General features: G+C 37.6%; 1 protein-coding gene across 3 annotated transcripts in view; it reads right to left on the reverse strand.

The window, feature by feature from the left end:
* Positions 1–23,757, reverse strand: part of PHEX (phosphate regulating endopeptidase X-linked) — a 564,226-nt gene that overhangs the window by 454,869 nt on the left and 85,600 nt on the right. For 2 of the 3 annotated variants that reach the window (XM_053706372.1, XM_053706371.1), the window contains exon 3: positions 13,764–13,925. The exons of the other annotated variant lie outside the window; for it this stretch is intronic. In XM_053706372.1, coding sequence (XP_053562347.1) covers positions 13,764–13,925 — 162 coding nt within the window. The remainder of the gene's footprint in view (positions 1–13,763; positions 13,926–23,757) is intronic. 3 annotated transcript variants of the gene reach the window in all.

Here is a 23,757-nt window from a genome sequence, read left to right on the forward strand (position 1 = left end):
TTTATATTGCGAATTACTGAAAGAGTTAATTATCCACTAAGTTGTGTGAGCGTGCTGAAGTGAAGTGATTATTACTATCTTACTCTCATAGAATGTGTGTTTTGAACACAAACCAAACACAACTTAATCACTCATACATTACTTTTGCTAAACAGCAAGTCTCCCATTCAACTCTGCTACGGCTCGGTGACCATTTGCAAGTATTATCCACACACTTCAGTTACACATTGGGGGATCTAGTAAGCAAATTAAAATAGAAAAGACAGAGCTCTCAGTAGCCGGACCCCTGACACGTGTTTCACTGTCACGCTTCCTCACGCCGGCTGTGACTTTGGTCTTTTTACCAGTTTACAGACCCCTCCTCTCTGCTGTTATTGGTTGTCAGAGAGGAATAGTAATTGGTTGAGGGATCATGGAAGGCGTGATCTGAAAATTGCGGACACTCATTGTAAACAATATCTCTTAAAGTTGTTGTTACGATGAGCATATATATTTTATTATTTTAGAGTATTCACTGTGTTCTGATTTATGCAAAGTACTATTAGTTGTTTTTGGATGCATGACTATTTGCTTTCAATATTTTGTTACTAATTCAGTTGTTAGCTGTCACGAGTGATGTAACGAAAACATATATTCTGGTTTTACTGCTCTGTAAACATTGCCATACTTTTACATACTGGTGGGTATGTGATTATTCCCTAAATTGAGGTATCCATTTACATCATGTGTTCTTATAAGTATACACAGGTAATTGGACATTTTCATGGTTTATGATTGTAAAAGTGATTTGTTACGATCTTGCTACTGTACATATATAGTATTTCTACATTGGGGAATACAAGAAGGTATAAAGTAATTCCACATATTTTAATTTTGACTTACATCATGTATTCAAGTAAATATATATGTGTTGGCAATAACGTAATTTAAGATCCTAATGTCTTATGAGTATCTTATTGTTTATATATTTTGTTGGTGGCATACCTGTAATAATTTCTGTACGTTACAGTATATACTACAAATACATTGGTTGAAAGTGTTGAATTCTTTACATTACATGTTTCTATTTTCAGACATTAAGTTTTGTAGCCAATCTTGCTATAAATGGATCTTCTAATTCTGGTTTTGAGTCTATACTATTTATGAAGCACATATTTGTGGAACATGTTGTCCTCTACAGGGGATACGATGTATAAAAAATGATTTATAGTTGTTGCATGTCGTGTTGCCTTAAATTTTGACTAGTCAACATTAGGAATTGAAAAAAATAAATATAAAATTAGATATCCTTGTGAAAAGTATATCAAATAAAATATATTTGTTTATTATAATGTGCTATATTAATCTGTGTGGTGAGAAAATAAAATAGAATAAAATAAAAATAATATAAGAAATGAGTCTTGGGAATAATTACATTAGTGATATTGGGGAGTGGTAAAGGGATTGATGATGTGAGGGTGAGGTGTGAATTAAATTGAAGGTAATAGAAAAGAACATATAATAATGTAATAATAAAGTGCACTAGGGAGTGTATATAAAAGGAAGAGCATCTAAAAAATGCATTACGAAAAGAGTAATGAGAAGTGTTTTTGAAGTGATTATGGATATGGCATATCTACATACGTATTCATTTTATTGTATAAATTAAATATGTTTGAATATGTTAACTATTTATAAATATACTAAGTAATTGTTGTGCTTATTTAGTCCTTTCGGTTGTAGGATTTCCAGCAGATAAATCCATCTACTTTTAGTACGTAGTAAATCTTTTTCAAGATCTCCTCCTCTAATACCTAGACAGATTTGTTGTATTACTGGTTTGCTAGCATGTTTAGTTTGAAAATGTTTGGCTACTGTAGTTAAAATTTTCTCTTTTGATTCATGTTTGTTGGCATTTTTAATGTTGTTACGTTGTTCTTATACCCTTACTCTTATCTCTCTGGTCGTTAATCCGACATATATTTTTTTACATGAACAGGAGAGGACATATATTACTCCTGCTGATCTGCATGTATAATGTTGATGTAGGATATGGGTTTATATGCAGTAATGCAACAAATCTGTCTAGAGGAAGAGATCTAGAAAAAGATTTACTACATGCTGAATGTAGATGGATCTATCTGCTGGAAAGCCTACAACCGAAAGGACTAAATTAACACAACAATTACTTTGTATATTTATAAATAAATAACATATTCAAACATATTAAATTCATACACAAAAATGAATACGTATGTAGATATGCCATATTCATAATCACTTGAAAACACTTCTCATTACACTTTTTGTAATGCATTTTTTAGATGCTCTTCTTTTTATATACACTCCCTAGTGCACTTTATTATAACATTATTATATGTTCTTTTCTATTACCTTTAATTTAATTCACACCCACCCTTACATCTTCAATCCCTTCCCCACTCACTAATATAATTATTCCCAAGATTTATTTCTTATTGTATTTTTATATTATTCTATTTTATTTTCTCACCACACAGATTAATATAGCACATTATAATAAACAAAGATATTTTCTTTGATATACTTTTCACAAGGATATCTAATTTTATATTTATTTTTTCAATTCCTAATGTTGACTAGTCAAGATTTAAGGCAACACGACATGCAACAACTATAAATCATTATTTATACATCATATCCCCTGTAGAGGACAACATGTTCCACAAATATGTGCTTCATAAATAGTATAGACTTAACCAGAATTAGAAGATCCATTTGTAGCAAGATTGGCTACAAAACGTAATCTCCGAAAATAGAAACAAATAATGTAATGTAAAGAATTCAACACTTTCAACCAATGTATTTGTAGTATATACTGTAACGTACAGAAATGATTACAGGTATGCCACCAACAAAATATATAAACAATAAGATACTCATAAGACATTAGGATCTTAATTATTGCCAATGCATGATGTAAGTCAAATTTATAATATGTGGAATGACTTTATACCTTCTTGTATTCGCCAATGTAGAATTATATTCACAGTAGCAAGATCGAACAAATCATTTTTACAATCATGCACCATGAAAAGGTCCAATGACCTGTGTATACTTATAAGAACACACAATGTAAATGGATACCTCAACTTAGGGAATAATCACATACCCACCAGTATGTAAAAGTATGGCAATGTATACAGAACAGTAAAACCAGAATATATATTTTCGTTACATCACTTGTGATAGTTAACAACTGAATTTGTAACAAAATTCTGAAAGCAAATAGTCATGCTTCCAAAAAAAACTAATAGTACTTTGCATAAATCAGAACACAGTGAATACTCTAAAATAATAAAATATATATGCTCATCGTAGCAACAACTTTAAGAGATATTGTTTACAATGAGTGTCCGCAATTTTCAGATCACGCCTTCCATGATCCCTCAACCAATTACTATTCCTCTCTGACAACCAATAACAGCAGAGAGGAATGACCTGTAAACTGGTAAAAAGACCAAAGTCACAGCCGGCGCGTATCCCCTCTGAGGAAGCGTGACAGTGAAACACGTGTCAGGGGACCGGCTTCTGAGAGATCTGTCTCTCCTATTTTAATGTGCTTACTAGATCCGCTAATGTGTAACTGAAGTGTGTGGATAATACTTGCAAATGGTCACTGTGCAGTTGCAGAGTTGAATGGGAGACTTGCTGTTTAGCAAAAGGGAAAGATATACTTTAATTTAACTCCCGCTATAGAAGATTTTACTATAGTAATGTATGAGTGATTAAGTTGTGTTTGGTTTGTGTTCAAAACACACATTTCTATGAGAGTAATATAGTAACAATCTTAAAAGTTACATACTTTGAATATAGTGGACACTATTTTATAGCACTTCAGCACACTCGCACTACTTAGTGGATACTTAAATCTTCAGTAATTTGCAATATAAACCAAAGACATTTTTTTCTTTTTTGGGGTAATTAAACTGTCAGAGCAAGCGAGCCATACCTAATCTAGATCCATAATAAGGAGATTAAGTCATGCCATTACAACGTTATATCATTATCTCTCTTTAGTGTGAAAGTTAAAACACACAATGGTAATTATACCTTCCAAACCGCAACACGCTATTACCCACAATTCACAACCCAGATACTGATCCCTCTCAAGAACTCAACATATAGCTATTGATACTTACCGAATATTATTTCTCTACCTACTGCGTTAAGAAAGCCAGTACCCATTCTAGGATTACGTGCATTTAACCTCTATCCACTCTACTTATAATATAGGTGGATCAATTCAAGTGTTTTTAATTGTTTGTGTCTTTGTGTCCTAATTTTGTTCAATAAAGTGAGACCTTGATTTTTTTAAATTCTATTCACCCTATTTTAATATCTATTTGTATACACTAGAATATCCCATTATTTCTTAAGTGGCCAGCACTCTTTTTCCTGTTACTTGCTTTTGCAACTCATAGTATTAATGTGGGCAAACCTGCTACTGCTTAAAGGGTCATTAAACTTCCAAGCACAACTTCCCTAGAATGGTTACTACTTACAATGTTAATGCATTTCATCCTGTTCCTGTATGTACCCGGCTGCACTCTCTCCCTTTTCAAAACAGTTCTCCTGTTTTAATAGCTTATAGGTGCTGTTTGTACTGGAGGCTGCCATCTTGGAGTTCCGGTATTTTTACAGCATGTGACATAAGCTGCACACACTCACAGATCAGTAATTTTGCCTATTTTCTTACAGCTGTATAATGTGGTAAAGGTTAGGGGGCATGATATAAAGCAGGAGCTTTATAAAAAAAAACAAATTTTTTTTACAGTTTTACAGTTAAACCAAATATATTTTAAAAAAAAACACTTGGCATTATTATAGAACAATGCAGCCACAACAAAAATGGAAAGCTGCTACTTTGCATCATGCACCTTAAAGGGACATTAAACCCAAAACATTTCTTTCATGATTCAGATAGATAATACAATTGTAAACAACTTTCCCATTTACTTCTCTTATCTAATTTGCTTCATTTTTCGGATATACTTTGTTGAAGAAATAGCAATGCACATGGGTAAACCAATCACACGAGGCATCTATGTGTAGCCACCAATCAGTAGCTACGATATGCTTTTCAGCAAAGGATATCAAGAGAATTAAGCATATTAGATAATAGAAGTAAATTAGAAAGTTGTTTAAAATTGCATGTTCTTTCTAAATCATGAAAGAAAAAATATGGGTTTAATGTCCCTTTGACCTAAAGCAAATTATACAGCTGTAAAAATAGGTAATATTACTGATCTGTGAGTGTGCACAGATTCTGTCACAGGCTGTGAGAATACCTGAGCTCCAAGATGGCAGCCCTCAGTATAAAGAGGCGGAGCTTCAGTATCTCGCACCTTTAAGCTATCAAAACAGGAGAACTAATTTGAAAAGAGCTGCAGGAACAGGATGAAATACAATAACATAGTGAGTAATTATTATTTTGTAGTTGTGCACAGCAGTTTAATGTCCCTTTAACCAAGCAGACTCCAATGTAAGTAAAATGATTTGGCCATACAATGTAGACAAAATCTAAAAAGCAATGCCCTGCACTGCAATTAACCCCTGACCAGAGCCCAATAGGCATTAATTCATAACCCACTGAACTCAACCACCAAAAGTAACCAATACTCCACCCCCTGGACTGCTGAACCCTATAGACACTATTTAACAAATTACTATCCCCTTCAAGGTATTTCCCACACTAATTAACCACCTCTGAACATTACATACATCATATTAGTAAAGACATTCTTTTAAGGACCCACACCTTTAATGCACCCAATTGTTTTGTTTTTTTAATTTAGGCCATTGATTCTTCGGGTTGATTATTGTTTTTTGTGGTGGATGTCCAGCAATAGCATTAGTACTAAGGAGGGAGGTTCAATCAAATTATAGTTCATTGTGACAAGAGGGTTAGTTGGTTGATTCAGTGTAATGGTTTAGGATTAATTGATGTTTAGGACAATAAGAAAAAGGTTAATTATAAAGGCATGGTCTACAGGATCAAACACTCCTGCCAAAATAAAAACATACATGGATCTGTGTTGCAATTATAACTGGTATCACTGATATAAATGACTGTATAATCCATTTGGATTAAGGGATTAGTTATCTTTTCCCACCACTTTTTATATTGCAAAAAAAAGCACAAAACATAACAATGATCTTATATATATAAAAAAAACAATAACATAGTAAAACTGATCATTTTGGATATTCAAGGAAAAGGATATGTATGTATCATGTAAATCCAAGAATCTTCATAAACCTATTTTTTTTTTTCAACATAAGATGCAGTGCAAATTCCTTTGTACAGTGTCTAAGGTAAACATCATTTACATGTGTAACTTGCAAATTTTGTAATCGGAATCCATCCTGAGAAGTGTTAAAACATATGAATGCCATTTGTATATGGGAATTATGGGTATACTGGGCATCTTTGCTCAATGAAACACTAGCAGGTATTAAATGAGGCATAGATGCAAGGAAAGAAAGCATAATTATGTCACTTTATAAATGTAAGACCTCACCTAGAGTATGGAGTTCAGTTCTGGGGACCAGACCAGTTGTAAAAAGGGACATTGCAGAATTAGAAAAGATTTAGAGAAGGACCACAAACTTTATAAGGGGAAGGGAGATCAACCAAATTATGTCTGTTTACCCAAATTTATTTGAGGCCCATTTACAGAGTTGGGCGAAGAGCTGTTTATTCCAAGGCAGTTGTTTGTGACATGAGGTCACATTTTAAGGCTAGAGGGAAGGACATTTAATCTCCAGCAACATAAATATTTTTTCACTGTAAGAGCAATCAAATTGTGTAACATCTTGCATAAGAAGGTAGTGGCTGCCAATACCTTAGATCAATTTAAAAATGTCTTAGACACGTTTCTGACTAAAAATATAATTCAGGAAAATAATTGCGTGTGTTAAATGGGTCAGCTTTCTCATTGTTTAATGTAAATTCAGTTATCAGCTTCTTTAGTGTAAATCAGGTAGTCCCTGTACAGGTTGAACTCGATGGACTTCTGTCTTCTTTCAACCTCATCTACTATGTTACTATGTATTATATTTTTTAACATTTTATATTTTACTAGTACTAAAGCCCCTGCACACGGGCCATTTTTTGCAGTACAGTAGTCCCACCCCTTGCTCTCTATCCCCCTCTCTCTTTTGCTTTCTCTCTCCCCCTCTCTTTTGCTTTCTCTCTCCCCCTCTCTTTTGCTTTCTCTCTCCCCCTCTCTTTTGCTCTCTCTTGCTCCACCTCTCTTTTGCTCTCTCTCCCATCTCTTTTGCTCTCTCTCCCCCCTCTCTTTTGCTCTCTCTCTCCTCCTCTCTTTTGCACTCGCTATCTCCCCCCTCTCCTTTGCACTCTCTCTTCCTCTTCTCTTTTTGTGCTCTCTCTCCCACTCTCTTTCACATTCTCACTCCCCCTCTCTTTTGCTCTCTCCCCCTCTCTTTTGCTCTTTTTCCCCCTCTCTTTTGCTCTCTGTTGCCCACCTCTCTTTTGCACTCTCTCTTCCCCCTCTCCCCCCTCTCTTTTGCTCTCTCCCCCCCTCTCTCTCTCTTCCCACCCTCTATTTTGCTCTCAATCCCACTCTTTTGCTCTCTCTCTTCCCCTCTCTTTTGCTCTCTCTCTCTCCCTCTCTTTTGCTCTCTCTCCCCCCTCTCTCTCCCCTCCTCTCTTTTGCTCTGTTTCCCCCCTTTCTTTTGCGCTTTCTTCCCCCACTCTTTTGTGCTCTCTCTCCCCCCTCTCTTTTGCTATCTACCCCCTCTCTTTTGCACTCTCTCCTCCTCTTTTGCTCTCTCTCCTCCTCTTTTGCTCTCTCTTTCCCCCCTCTCTTTTGCTCTCTCTCCCCTCTCTTTTGCTCTTTCTCTCTCCCCTCTCTTTTGCGCTCTTTCCTCCTCTTTTGCTCTCTCTCCTTCTCTTTTGCTCTCTCTCTCCTCCTCTTTTGCTCTCTCCACCCTCTCTTTTGCTTTCTCTCTCTCCCTTTTTTTGCTCTCTCTTCCCCTCTCTTTTGCTCTCTCTCCCCTCCTCTCTTTTTCTTTCTCCCCCTCTATTTTGCTCTCTCCCCCCCTCTCTTTTGCTCTCTCTCTCCCCCTCTCTTTTGCTCTCTCTTCCCTCTCTTTTGCTCTTTCCCCTCTCTTTTGCTCTCTCTTCCCTCTATTTTGCTATTCCCCCTCTCTTTTGCTCTTCCCCCTCTCTTTTGCTTTCTTTCCCCTCTCTTTTGCTCTTTCCCATCTCTTTTGCTCTCTCCCCCTTTCTTTCTCTGTCTCTCCCTCTCTCACGCCCAGTCCCGCCCATGCCCGGTCGCGGCCCCATCACATCTGGTCAAGTCCGCTCACGTCTGGCCATGCCCACTGCCACCCACCGTTGTCACACCGTGGACAGCAGATCAGGTAGACTCTTAGGCCAGGTGTGTTTGTCCTTGCACTGTGTCTACTGCGCATGACAGCTTCAGACAAACACACTTGGCCTTTTATATTATAGGATAACTATGGTCTAGATTACGAGTTGTGTGTTAGCCTTAAAAAGCAGAGTTAAGAAGTCCTAACGCTGCTTTTTAACACCCGCTGGTATTACGAGTCCTGCAGGTACAGGTGTACCGCTCACTTTTTTTGGCCAGACTCGGAAATACCGCAAATCCACTTACGTCAATTGCGTATCCTATATTTTCAATGGGACTTGCATAGCGCCGGTATTACGAGTCTGACAAAAAGTGAGCGGTAAACCCTCTCCTGTCAAGACTGGTACCACATTTAAAAGTCAGTAGTTAAGAGATTTACACTACAACGCCGTAGCATAAAACTCTTAACTAAAGTGCTAAAAAGTACACTAACACCCATAAACTACCTATTAACTCCTAAACCGAGGCCCTCCCACATCGCAAACACTAAAATAAAATTTTTAACCCCTAATCTGCCGAACCGGACATCACCGCGACTATAATAAACATATAAACCCCTAAACCGCCGCACTCCCGCATCGCAAACACTAGTTAAATATTATTAACCCCTAATTTGCCATCCCTAACATCGCCGCCACCTACCTACATTTATTAACCCCTAATCTGCCATACCCAATGTCGCTGCCACTACAAAAACGTTATTAACCCCTAAACCTAAGTCTAACCCTAACACCCCCTAACAAATATATTTTAAATAAATCTAAATAAAATTACTACAATTAACTAAATAATTCCTATTTAAAACTAAATACTTACCTATAATATAAACCATAAGCTAGCAACAATATAATGTTAATAATAGTTACATTGTAGCTAGCTTTATTTTTATTTTTATTTTACAGGCAACGTTGTATTTATTTTAACTAGGTAGAATAGTTAGTAAATAGTTATTAACTATTTAATAACTACCTAGTTAAAATAAAGACACATTTACCTGTAAAATAAAACCTAACCTAAGTTACAATTACACCTAAAACTACACTATAATTAAATTAATTGTCTAAATTACATACAATTAATTGCAATTAAATAAAATTATATAAAGTACGGAAAAAAAACCCCACTAAATTACAGAAAATAATAAAGAATTTACAAGATTTTTAAACTAATTACACCTTCTCTAATCCCCCTAACAAAATGAAAAAGCCCCCCAAAATAAAAAAGCCCTACCCTACACTAAATTACAAATAGCCCTTTAAAGGGCCTTTTGCGGGGCATTGCCACAAAGTAATCAGCTCTTTTACCTGTAAAAAAAAAAAAGTACAAATACCCCCCCAACATTAAAACCCACCAACCACACAACCAACCCTACTCTAAAAACCCACCCAAAAACCTAACACTAACCCTTGAAGATCACCCTACCGTGAGAAAAAAGTGGCCACAACTATTCTCATCTTCTTAAAGGGACAGTCGAGTCCATATTCATTTTTCATGATTCAGATACGGCATGTAATTTTATACAACTTTCCAATTTACTTTTATCATCAAATTTGCTTTGTTCACTTAGTATTCTTAGTTGAAAGCTAAACCTAGGTAGGCTCATATGCTAATTCTAAGCCCTTGAAGGCCGCCTCTTATCTGAATGCATTTTACAGTTTTTCACAGCTAGATGGTGTTAGTTCATGTGTGCCTTATAGATAACATTGTGCTCACGTCCGTGGAGTTACTTATGAAAGGGCACTGATTGGCTAAAATGCAAGTCTGTTAAAAGAACTGAAATAAGGGGGTAATCTGCAGTGCCTTAGATACCAGGTAATCACAGAGGTAAAAAGTATAACTAAATAGCTGTGTTAGTTATGCAAAAGTGTGGAATGATAAATAAAAGGATTATCTATCTTTTTAAGCAATTACAGTTCTGGAATAGTCTTTCCCTTTAACCCCTTAACGACCAAGGACGTGTCAGGAACGTCCTACAAAAAATATCAGTTAATGAGCAAGGACGGTGGAAGCGATCGTGATCGCTTCCAGCTGCTTTCAAGGTAGCAGTGATGCCTCGATACTGAGGCATCACTGCAATATCTTTTTTAAGCACTCTGTGGCCCTCTCCGCATTGGCCAGTGATGGTGCCGATAATGGGTGGGTGGGTGGTCGGGAGGTGGGTGAACGGCCCATCGCTTGAGCAGTTCTTTCTCAGGTGGATCCGGTTCCAGTATTGCAGGGATGACGTCGGGAGCACGTGAGGGGGGCGGGAGCATGCACGCATGTGGGCGCACGCATTACATAGTCTATTAGTCAATCCTGAAGTTCAATGCAATGGGAAGGATGCAGAGGGAGAAGGAATGGGGGATAAGACTTGGGGAAAAGGGATTGAAGGGGGGAGGGTATTGAGGGGGGCAGCTACACTACAGAAAAATTAAAAATTAAAATAAAAAAAAAAAAAATCCTATTTTTTTTTTAGCAAACTGGGTACTGACAGACAGCTGCCAGTACACAAGATGGTGGCAAATCGGTTGAGGGGGGAGGATTTGAAAGCTGTTTGGGGGAAATCAGGGAAGTTGGGGGCTAAGGGGGTATCCTACACTGAACAATATATTAAAAAAAAAAAAGCCTTTTATTTTAGTTCTGGCAGACTTTCTGACAGTACTTAAGATGGTGGTGACAATTGTGGGGTGGGGGAGGGAAGAGAGCTGTTTGAGAGTCAGGGAGGGATCAGAGGGTGGGATGTGTCAGGTGGGAGGCTCATATGTACACTAAACCTAAAATTAACCCTACAAGCTACCTAATTAACCCCTTCACTGTTGGGCATAATATGTGTGGTGCGCATCAGCGTTCAGCGGCCTTCTAATTACCAAAAAGCAACACCAAAGCAATATATGTCTGCTATTTCTGAACAAATGGGATCACAGAGAAGCATTTACCACAATTTGGGCCATAATTGCACAAGCTGTTTGTAAATAATTTCAGTGAGAAAGCTAAAGTTAGTGAAAAAGTTAGTAAAAAAGTTAACAATTTTTTTTATTTGATCGCATTTGGCGGTGAAATAGTGGTATGAAATATACCAAAATGGGCTCAGATCAATACTTTGGGTTGTCTACTAAAAAAAATATATACATGTCAAGGGATATTCAAGAAACCCTGACAGATATCAGCGTTCCAATGTAACTATCGCTAAAAAAATGGTTTGGAAATAGCAAAGTGCTACTTGTACTTATTGCCCTATAACTTGCAAAAAAAGAAAAGAACATGTAAACATTGGGTATTTCTAAACTCAGGACAAAATTTAGAAACTATTTAACATGGGTGTTTTTTGGTGGTTGTAGATGTGTAACAGATTTTGGGGGTCAAAGTTAGAAAAAGTGTGTTTTTTCCATTTTTTCCCCATATTTTATAAAAAAAATTATAGTAAATTATATGATATGATAATAATAATGGTATCCTTAGAAAGTCCATTTAATGGCGAGAAAAACGGTATATAATATGTGTGCGTACAGAAAAGAGTAAGAGAAAAATTACAGCTAAACACAAACACAGCAGAAATGTAAAAATAGCCCTGGTCCCTAACAGTAAGAAAATTGAAAAATAGTCTGGTCTCTAAGGGGTAAAACTGGATTTTCACATTTCTAACACTGCAAATTGTCAAACTGGAAAATATCAAGGTTTAAAATATACTCCAAAGTTTCAGAACTCACTGTACAGACCGCATTTTCACATACTCACTCTTACTGTACAAAACCATCTCTCTATACAGAACGTGCTTTGCCTTTGCCACATTTCTATAACTGAAAGAAAATCTCAGTTGGAAACAAACAAGACAGAATGGGAAACACTTAACATTTGAATACAAGAACGTAATTGGCCAGAGAAATCCCGTAGCTCATGACAACTATACTATATTAATATCCCAAAAATGCAAGTACGAAATGAAAATAAATATTGCAATAACATGTTTGCTGAACCTCGCAAAACATTGGGATTAGTATTGCAGCTAACTCTCCACTACAAAATAGATCATTTATCACAACTTTAGTTCATCTTAATGGATGCAAAGCATACTGTCTGCAATATATCATTGCAAATAAGAAACCCAATCAAACACCAGTTTGTGCTGATGCAACTTCAGGAGAACTGAGCAGCTGTAAGTCATGAATTGGAACCCTATTTCTCACATATCTGACATCTATTACAATGTCACGGGTTCCAAGTTCTGCTACATCCTCTTTGGAGCAGCAGGAGAGATTTTGCTTAGATTAATTTAATTTGCAAAATGAAATCAATATGCATAAATACACAAATACAATTAAAGGGATAGTATTGTCAAAGTTAAACTTTCTTCATTCAGACAGAGCATGCAATTGTAAGCAACTTTCTAATTTACTCCTAATATCAATTTTTCTTCATTCTCTTGGTATCCTTATTTGAAAAAGCAGGAATGTAAGCATAGGAGCCAGCGCATATTTGGTTCAGCACCTTCTTGCTCTTTCAAATAAATATATCAAAAGAACGAAGAAAAATTGATATTAGGAGTAAATTAGAAAGTTGCTTAAAATTGCATGCTCTGTCTGAATGATGAAAGTTTAATTTTGACAATACTATCCCTTTATTTTAAAGGGACATCAAGCCCATGTTTTTCCTTTCTTGATTCAGATAGACCATGCACTTTTGAGCAACTTACACATTTACATTTATTATCAAATAGTCTTTCTTCTGTTGGTATCTTTTGTTGAAAAGCAGGGACATAGTTTAACGAGTATGCACATGCCTGGAGCATTATATCACAGCCCTATGTCCTTCCATTAAGTGTTCTAGGCACGTACCTAGGTACCCGTTCAACAACGAACATCATGGGAACAAAGCAAATTTGATAATAGAAGTAATTGGAAACTTTTTTTTAAATTGTCTGAATCACAACAAAAATATTTTGAGTTTCATATTCCTTTAACATTATTGAGAAATTCTTAGGACCTGTTATTTTGTTTTTGTTGTTTTTTTCCTTTATAAAGAGGCAGGACTACAGCACAGGCAACATTTGTCTTTATCCAAAAATTATATAAAAAAAAGTTACATATTTACTTACTAATTACTGAAAGATTTCATATGAATGCATCATTTCCGTGTATCTTTACTTGCACAGAATTTCAAGGCAAACAAAAACTTACAGGACAGATAGCTCCGCATGCTAAGGCACTATAGCTAAAATCTGTTGGTTAAGTTCTGTAGCAACCCAAGGGTTGCAGGTTCGATCCCCGGTGAGGTCCACTCAGCCTTTCATCCTTCTGAGGTTGATAAAACGAGCAAACCCTTACGGGTGATAAGCCGCGCTTTACAAATACATTTGTTCAAACATACCTTTAATTTTAAGATCAACATTATTCCTGAGCCATGGATAAATTCCATAATTTGACATATCATCAGGAATTGGGTTCTCTTGTATCCAGCCCCCACAGGCATACTGAAAAAAGTTGTCACAGGGATCAACAGTTAAATTCATTTTGTATCGAATAAGAGCAGCTGTAAAAAAAAAAAACAGAATAAATACATTACTGGATTTAGGAACGTTTACATTAGGAAGTACTTGTGTACCCTACTTCAGCCTGACCTTCATTCCCTGTTTATATAGAATTGTACACATCCATTATCATCTTAAATATTTTTTTTTTAAATCTCCTCATTCAACTTTTAGTATATTTAAAGCAATGTTTTGTAAACAATATATGGAAATAAAAAAAAATAACAAGCCATGACTTTGCAAGATAATATATAATATATTATATAATAGATAATATAATTACAGCAAACATCTGTTTGCAACACTGTTACATAAATAGTTTTCACAAAACTAAAAATCATTGCTTGTAATTGTGTTTTTTTTTCTTTTTTAAATACACTCAGTATTTTGATGAGGTTTAACCCCTTCTGAACCGTCATGACTTAAAACGAGCAGCGGGATCAATCAGAGATCGCTTCCGTCGAAATACCGCTGTTACTATCTGCCAGGCATGTGAGGCAGATAGTAACAGCTAATTATTATGTTTATGACTGTTACAATTAATACATTTTACTTGCAAAAACAGCAAAAAAGCAGGTAAACGCTGGGTGTTTTTAAACTCAGGACAATTTTTTTTATCTATTTAGCAGTTTTTTTTCATTAGCTTTTGTAGACGAATAAAAGATTTTTCAAGTGCCTCTCAATGAAATGTGGCCCCCCTCTTTCTAGATAAGAACACTGCTATGAGAACAGACAGACATAGTGAAACAGAGTAACTTACGGCTAGATTATGAGTTTTGCATTATGAGGGGTGCGTTGCTAACTTGCAGTTTATTCTCACCGCTCACTTACCTGCAGCGGTGGTATTATGGGTTTTTATCAACCCAGCGTTAACAGGCAAGAAGTGAGCGTAGAGCAAAATTGAGCTCCATACAGCACTCCAATACCAGCACTGCTTAAGTGAGCGGTGAGCTGGTTATACGTGCTCGTGCACGATTTCCCCATAGACATCAACGGGGAGAGCCGGCTGAGAAAAAGTCTAAAACCTGCAAAAAAGCAGCGTAAAGCTCAGTAACGCAGCCCCATTGATTCCTATGGGGAAACACATTTTATGTTTACACCTAACACCCTAACATGAACCCCGAGTCTAAACACCCCTAATCTTACACTTATTAACCCCTAATTTGCCGCCCCCAACATCGCCGACACATACATTATACTTATTAACCCCTAATCTGCCGCTCCGGACATCGCCGACACCTACATTATATTTATTAACCCCTAATCTGCTGCCCACAACATCGCCGACACCTACATAATGTTATTAACCCCTAATCTGCCGCCACTATACTAAATTTATTAACCCCTAAACCTAAGTCTAATCCTAAAGCCCCCCTAATATAAATATAATTAAAATAAATCTAAAGAAAAACTACTATCAATACCTAAATAATTCCTATTTAGAACTAAATACTTACCTATAAAATAAACCCTCAGGCCTAGATTTGGAGTTCGGCGGTAAAAGGGCTGTTAACGCTCCGCGGGCTTTTTTCTGGCCGCACCATAAATTTAACTCTGGTATCGAGAGTTTAATCAAATGCTGCGTTAGGCTCCAAAAAAGGAGCATAGAGCATTTTTTCCGCAAATGCAACTCTCGATACCAGAGTTGCTTACGGACGCGGCCGGCCTCAAAAACGTGCTCGTGCACGATTCTCCCATAGGAAACAATGGGGCTGTTTGAGCTGGAAAAAAACCTAACACCTGCAAAAAAGCAGCGTTCAGCTCCTAACGCAGCCCCATTGTTTCCTATGGGGAAACACTTCCTACGTCTGCACCTAACACTCTAACATGTACCCCGAGTCTAAACACCCCTAACCTTACACTTATTATCCCCTAATCTGCCGCCCCCGCTATCGCTGACCCCTGCATATTTTTTTTAACCCCTAATCTGCCGCTCCGTAAACCGCCGCCACCTACGTTATCCCTATGTACCCCTAATCTGCTGCCCTAACATCGCCGACCCCTATATTATATTTATTAACCCCTAATCTGCCGACCGGAGCTCACCGCTATTCTAATAAATGTATTAACCCCTAAAGCTAAGTCTAACCCTAACACTAACACCCCCCTAAGTTAAATATAATTTTTATCTAACGAAATAAATTAACTCTTATTAAATAAATGATTCCTATTTAAAGCTAAATACTTACCTGTAAAATAAATCCTAATATAGCTACAATATAAATTATAATTATATTATAGCTATTTTAGGATTAATATTTAATTTTACAGGCAACTTTGTAATTATTTTAACCAGGTACAATAGCTATTAAATAGTTAAGAACTATTTAATAGTTACCTAGTTAAAATAATAACAAATTTACCTGTAAAATAAATCCTAACCTAAGATATAATTAAACCTAACACTAGACTATCAATAAAATAATTAAATAAACTACCTACAATTACCTACAATTAACCTAACACTACACTATCAATAAATTAATTAAACACAATTCCTACAAATAAATACAATTAAATAAACTAGCTAAAGTACAAAAAATAAAAAAGAACTAAGTTACAGAAAATAAAAAAATATTTACAAACATAATAAAAATATTACAACAATTTTAAACTAATTACACCTACTCTAAGCCCCCTAATAAAATAACAAAGCCCCCCAAAATAAAAAATTCCCTACCCTATTCTAAATTAAAAAAGTTACAAGCTCTTTTACCTTACCAGCCCTGAACAGGGCCCTTTGCGGGGCATGCCCCAAGAATTTCAGCTCTTTTGCCTGTAAACACAAATACAATACCCCCCCCCCAACATTACAACCCACCACCCACATACCCCTAATCTAACCCAAACCCCCCTTAAATAAACCTAACACTAAGCCCCTGAAGATCTTCCTACCTTGTCTTCACCATACCAGGTTCACCGATCCGTCCTGAAGAGCTCCTCCGATGTCCTGATCCAAGCCCAAGTGGGGGCTGAAGAGGTCCATGATCCGGTCAAAGTCTTCATCCAAGCGGGGCAGAAGAGGATCTTCCATCCGATTGAAGTCATCATCCAGGCGGCATCTTCTATGGTCTTCCATCCGGAGCGAAGCGGCAGGATCCTGAAGACCTCCAGCGCGGAACATCCATCCGGACCGACGACTGAACGACGAATGACTGTTCCTTTAAGGGACGTCATCCAAGATGGCGTCCCTCGAATTCCGATTGGCTGATAGGATTCTATCAGCCAATCGGAATTAAGGTAGGAATTTTCTGATTGGCTGATGGAATCAGCCAATCAGAATCTAGTTCAATCCAATTGGCCGATCCAATCAGCCAATCAGATTGAGCTCGCATTCTATTGGCTGATCGGAACAGCCAATAGAATGCGAGCTCAATCTGATCGGATTGAACTTGATTCTAAAAGAGCTTGTAACTTTTTTAATTTAGAATAGGGTAGGGAATTTTTTTATTTTGGGGGTCTTTGTTATTTTATTAGGGGGCTTAGAGTAGGTGTAATTAGTTTAAAATTGTTGTAATATTTTTATTATGTTTGTAAATATTTTTTTATTTTCTGTAACTTAGTTCTTTTTTATTTTTTGTACTTTAGCTAGTTTATTTAATTGTATTTATTTGTAGCAATTGTGTTTAATTAATTTATTGATAGTGTAGTGTTAGGTTAATTGTAGGTAATTGTAGGTAGTTTATTTAATTATTTTATTGATAGGGTAGTGTTAGGTTTAATTATATCTTAGGTTAGGATTTATTTTACAGGTAAATTTGTTATTATTTTAACTAGGTAACTATTAAATAGTTCTTAACTATTTAATAGCTATTGTACCTGGTTAAAATAATTACAAAGTTGCCTGTAAAATAAATATTCATCCTAAAATAGCTATAATATAATTATAATTTATATTGTAGCTATATTAGGATTTATTTTACAGGTAAGTATTTAGCTTTGAATAGGAATCATTTATTTAATAAGAGTTAATTTATTTCGTTAGATAAAAATTATATTTAACTTAGGGGGGTGTTAGTGTTAGGGTTAGACTTAGCTTTAGGGGTTAATACATTTATTAGAATAGCGGTGAGCTCCGGTCGGCAGATTAGGGGTTAATAATTGAAGTTAGGTGTCGGCGATGTTAGGGAGGGCAGATTAGGGGTTAATACTATTTATGATAGGGTTAGTGAGGCGGGTTAGGGGTTCATAACTTTATTATAGTAGCGCTCAGGTCCGCTCGGCAGATTAGGGGTTAATAAGTGTAGGCAGGTGTCGGCGACGTTGAGGGGGGCAGATTAGGGGTTAATAAATATAATATAGGGGTCGGCGGTGTTAGGGCAGCAGATTAGGGGTACATAGGGATAACGTAGGTGGCGGCGATTTGCGGTCGGAAGATTAGGGGTTAATTATTTTAAGTAGCTGGCGGCGACAATGTGGGGGGCAAGTTAGGGGTTAAGAAATATAATATAGGGGTCGGCGGGGTTAGGGGCAGCAGATTAGGGGTACATAAGTATAACGTAGGTGGCGGTCGGCAGATTAGGGGTTAAAAATTTAAATCGAGTGGCGGCGATGTGGGGGGACCTCGGTTTAGGGGTACATAGGTAGTTTATGGGTGTTAGTGTACTTTAGGGTACAGTAGTTAAGAGCTTTATGAACCGGCGTTAGCCAGAAAGCTCTTAACTCCTGCTATTTTCAGGCGGCTGGAATCTTGTCGTTAGAGCTCTAACGCTCACTTCAGAAACGACTCTAAATACCAGCGTTAGAAAGATCCCATTGAAAAGATAGGCTACGCAAATGGCGTAGGGGGATCTGCGGTATGGAAAAGTCGCGGCTGAAAAGTGAGCGTTAGACCCTTTAATCACTGACTCCAAATACCAGCGGGCGGCCAAAACCAGCGTTAGGAGCCTCTAACGCTGGTTTTGACGGCTACCGCCGAACTCCAAATCTAGGCCTAAGATAGCTACAATATAACTAATAGTTACATTGTATGTATCTTAGGGTTTATTTTTATTTTACAGGCAAGTTTCTATTTATTTTAACTAGGTAGAATAGTTACTAAATAGTTCTTAACTATTTAATAACTACCTAGCTAAAATAAATACAAATTTACCTGTAAAATAAAACCTAATCTAAGTTACACTAACACCTAACACTACACTACAATTAAATTGTTTTTATGATTTAAAATGCATATTTTATTACCATTATGTCTGACCATTATGTTAAAAGTTAGTTTAATCAGCTAAGGCCATGTATCTTTTTTTGTACTTTAATGGTTTTATTCCCCTACATGAATACCTCTGTGTTATCTCTGTAATTTTAACTTTCCCTGTGTTTTTGCTTTTATGACCCTTAGCTCAAATGTTCATAGATATTCCCTCTCCATTCCTCTAAATGTTTGCAGCCCAATCTGACGCTAATTTATCTCTCTCCTTTAGCCTGATTTTTAAACATATCTACCCAAGCCTTGCAAGAAAATACAGAACTTATCTCAGCTGTGCCCCTGCTTTGCAAAAAGGTAGATCCTGCAAGATAGTTTCCCTCCCACCCTGCCCCTCACCCCACCCACCCCAGGCTCATTTCTTCCTTTATAGATAGTCTCCCACACTTCTTTCATTCTCCTTAAATGACAGCTACAACCTCTGATCAGCACATCCTTCTTTCTACTTAACCCTATAGAATAAATACCCTCTCTTCCTACATATAGCTATATATCACACATCAATAGTGTATATACTTTTCATTTTTATTTTTTATCTACACACCTAATACCACTAACATGAATCAAATATATCCTTACTGTTATTCATGATAACCCTTTTCTCACTCCAATTTGGTTCACATAATAACCGCCATAAGCATACACCTCAAACTGGAAAACAAATTATCGTACATCATGGCCTGCTCTGTTGCTGTAACTTATCTGCTGAGTGCTGGTGGAGGGTTATAAAAAATAACCCTCCTACCCCCACCTCACAATATTATAAAGTATCACATTCACTATATGGCCAATCAAAAATGATTTCCAAATTCCTATTCCTTATGTTACTTGCCCTTGCAAATGACGTAGAGTCTAACCCTGGTCCCCTAACAAATTCCATTCCTAGCCTTCCAGCTAAGAAAGGCCTCTCCTTTGTGCACTGTAATATCCGCAGCTTACTACCGAAAATTGATGCACTGCAAGCTTGGTGTTTACAATACAAACCCAAAATCATTGTGATCTCTGAATCGTGGCTAACCGCAAAAATACCTGACTCTGCCATTGCAATACATGGATATTCATGCCATAGAAATGATAGAGCAAAGAGAGGAGGCGGCATTGTAATTTATGTTGACAATTCCACAAAGTTCACCCCCTTACAAAAATCTAGCTCTCCTGCCACCTTTGATTTCCTTTCTGGCAAAATTGAGATCCCGTGCAGTAAATCAATCATTGTTGCAGGAATCTACTGCCCACCAAGCTCCCCTGTGCATTCCATTTCGGACATAGCACAGCTCCTTAGTGAATCCATAACTCAAAACCCAAAAAGTGAAATTTTGGTTTTTGGAGATTTTAACATCGATTGGCTGAATCCAAAAAATAACAGTTGTCGCTCGCTGTTTAAATCTTTGCAGCTAACGCAATTAATCTCCTCCCCAACTCGCATAAACATCAAAAGCCATAATCATACCCTGCTCGACTGGATTCTCTCCACTTCTCCCAACCGAATCCAGGAGGCAGGTGTTCTCCCTAACAATTTCAGTGACCACTGCTTAGTGTACTGCGTGCGCAAAATAAAGGCAACTAAATCCTCTCCCAAGGTTACAATCACCAGGTCCTTCAAAAAATTTAATCTTCAATCATTTCTAAATGACATCAAGAACCTCCCCTGGCACAGATTAAACCTAATCCCAGATCTAGACTCTGCAGTTGAATTCTTTCAGTCTAAACTCCTACAAGTTTGGAATTTACATGCACCGCTGCGTAAGGTGAGAGTAAAAGGAGCACACTTGAATTGGATCACAGCTGACCTCATTCAAATGTACCAATTTGGGAATTCATTGTGGTCAAAGTTCAAGCATACTGGCTCTATGAATGATCACTGTGTATATAGAAAATGGCGAAATATATGTACTAAACAAACAAAATTGGCTAAGGCGCAATATTTCTGTGAAAATCTGAACAATAATATATGTAACCCTAGAAAGTTTTGGAAACTCATAAATAACTTACAAAATCCACCAATCCACTCCCAACCCTCCACTGTCAATGTGGATAACCAAAACCTGCAACTCCCCTTAGAAGTAGCAAATGCCTTTAACAATTATTTTGTAGGATGCTCCACCACCCTGATTGACAAACTAATAAATGGCACGCATCCTGAAGCTACAAATGTGGATCAGGCCCCACTAAAACAGCAAAGACCCAATATAGAAAAGTTCAATTTTAGACCTGTACCCTTCAATGTCATTAAGAAACACCTCGATAATCTCAAAATGAAAATCCAGTCAGGACCTGATCAAATCCCAGCAATGCTGTTGAAGCTCAGTGCGCCGGCACTTGCTAAGCCTGTTGCAACCCTAATTAACAAATCCTTGGTGTCTGGATACATACCCAAACTCTGGAAAACTGCAAGAGTAGTGCCTATTCATAAAAGTGGGGAGTTAACCTTGGTTTCTAACTATCGTCCTATATCACTGCTCCCTGTATTGTCAAAAATCCTAGAAAAATGCGTCCATACGCAATTATGCGAGTATTACCAACTTTCTAACTATCTGACCCCTGATCAATCAGGTTTCAGACCGAATCACTCCACTACAACTGCCCTCCTAAAAGTTTGCAACGACATCCAAACTGCCATGGAACAAGGAGACCTAACTGGAGCTATTTTCCTTGATTTTGCAAAGGCTTTTGACACAGTGGACCATGACCTACTACTTCTCAAACTAAAAAACTCTGGTATTGCTGATCACCCGTTAACCTGGTTTAAATCCTATGTATCGGATCGATCACAATATGTCTCTGTCTCTAACAGTGACTCCCTCCCTCTCCCAGTCACATGTGGTGTTCCCCAAGGTTCCATTCTCGGCCCCCTACTATTCACATTATTTATAAATGATTTGCCTAATGTCTGCAAATCCTCAACTGTACACATGTACGCAGACGACACGGTAATCTATGCAAACAAATCTGATCTGCTGCAGCTTGAAACAGTGCTCCAAGACCAGTTCACAGAGGTAGAAAAGTGGATCTCGAAAAACAAACTCTTCCTAAACACTGACAAAAACAGAATTTATGCTTACCTGATAAATTACTTTCTCCAACGGTGTGTCCGGTCCACGGCGTCATCCTTACTTGTGGGATATTCTCTTCCCCAACAGGAAATGGCAAAGAGCCCAGCAAAGCTGGTCACATGATCCCTCCTAGGCTCCGCCTACCCCAGTCATTCGACCGACGTACAGGAGGAAATATGCATAGGAGAAACCATATGGTACCGTGGTGACTGTAGTTAGAGAAAATAATTCATCAGACCTGATTAAAAAACCAGGGCGGGCCGTGGACCGGACACACCGTTGGAGAAAGTAATTTATCAGGTAAGCATAAATTCTGTTTTCTCCAACATAGGTGTGTCCGGTCCACGGCGTCATCCTTACTTGTGGGAACCAATACCAAAGCTTTAGGACACGGATGAAGGGAGGGAGCAAATCAGGTCACCTAAATGGAAGGCACCACGGCTTGCAAAACCTTTCTCCCAAAAATAGCCTCCGAAGAAGCAAAAGTATCAAATTTGTAAAATTTGGCAAAAGTGTGCAGTGAAGACCAAGTCGCTGCCTTACATATCTGGTCAACAGAAGCCTCGTTCTTGAAGGCCCATGTGGAAGCCACAGCCCTAGTGGAGTGAGCTGTGATTCTTTCAGGAGGCTGCCGTCCGGCAGTCTCATAAGCCAATCAGATAATGCTTTTAAGCCAAAAAGAAAGAGAGGTAGAAGTTGCTTTTTGACCTCTCCTTTTACCAGAATAAACAACAAACAAAGAAGATGTTTGTCTGAAATCCTTAGTAGCCTCTAAATAGAATTTTAGAGCACGGACTACGTCCAAATTGTGTAACAAACGTTCCTTCTTTGAAGCTGGATTCGGACACAAAGAAGGTACAACTATCTCCTGGTTAATATTTTTGTTGGAAACAACTTTCGGAAGAAAACCAGGCTTAGTACGCAAAACCACCTTATCTGCATGGAACACCAGATAGGGCGGAGAACACTGCAGAGCAGATAACTCTGAAACTCTTCTAGCAGAAGAAATTGCAACCAAAAACAAAACCTTCCAAGATAATAATTTAATATCTACGGAATGTAAGGGTTCAAACGGAACCCCTTGAAGAACTGAAAGAACTAGATTTAGACTCCAGGGAGGAGTCAAAGGTCTGTAAACAGGCTTGATTCTAACCAGAGCCTGAACAAACGCTTGAACGTCTGGCACAGCTGCCAATCTTTTGTGAAGTAAAACAGATAAAGCAGAGATCTGTCCCTTCAGAGAACTTGCAGATAATCCTTTCTCCAAACCTTCTTGTAGAAAGGAAAACAGAATTTATGCTTACCTGATAAATTACTTTCTCCAACGGTGTGTCCGGTCCACGGCGTCATCCTTACTTGTGGGATATTCTCTTCCCCAACAGGAAATGGCAAAGAGCCCAGCAAAGCTGATCATATGATCCCTCCTAGGCTCCGCCTACCCCAGTCATTCGACCGACGTACAGGAGGAAATATGCATAGGAGAAATCACATGATACCGTGGTGACTGTAGTTAGAGAAAATAATTCATCAGACCTGATTAAAAAAACCAGGGCGGGCCGTGGACCGGACACACCATTG

The sequence above is a fragment of the Bombina bombina genome, chromosome 3 (genome assembly GCF_027579735.1).
Source record: "Bombina bombina isolate aBomBom1 chromosome 3, aBomBom1.pri, whole genome shotgun sequence".
In the NCBI taxonomy this organism is placed as follows: Eukaryota; Metazoa; Chordata; class Amphibia; order Anura; family Bombinatoridae; genus Bombina; species Bombina bombina.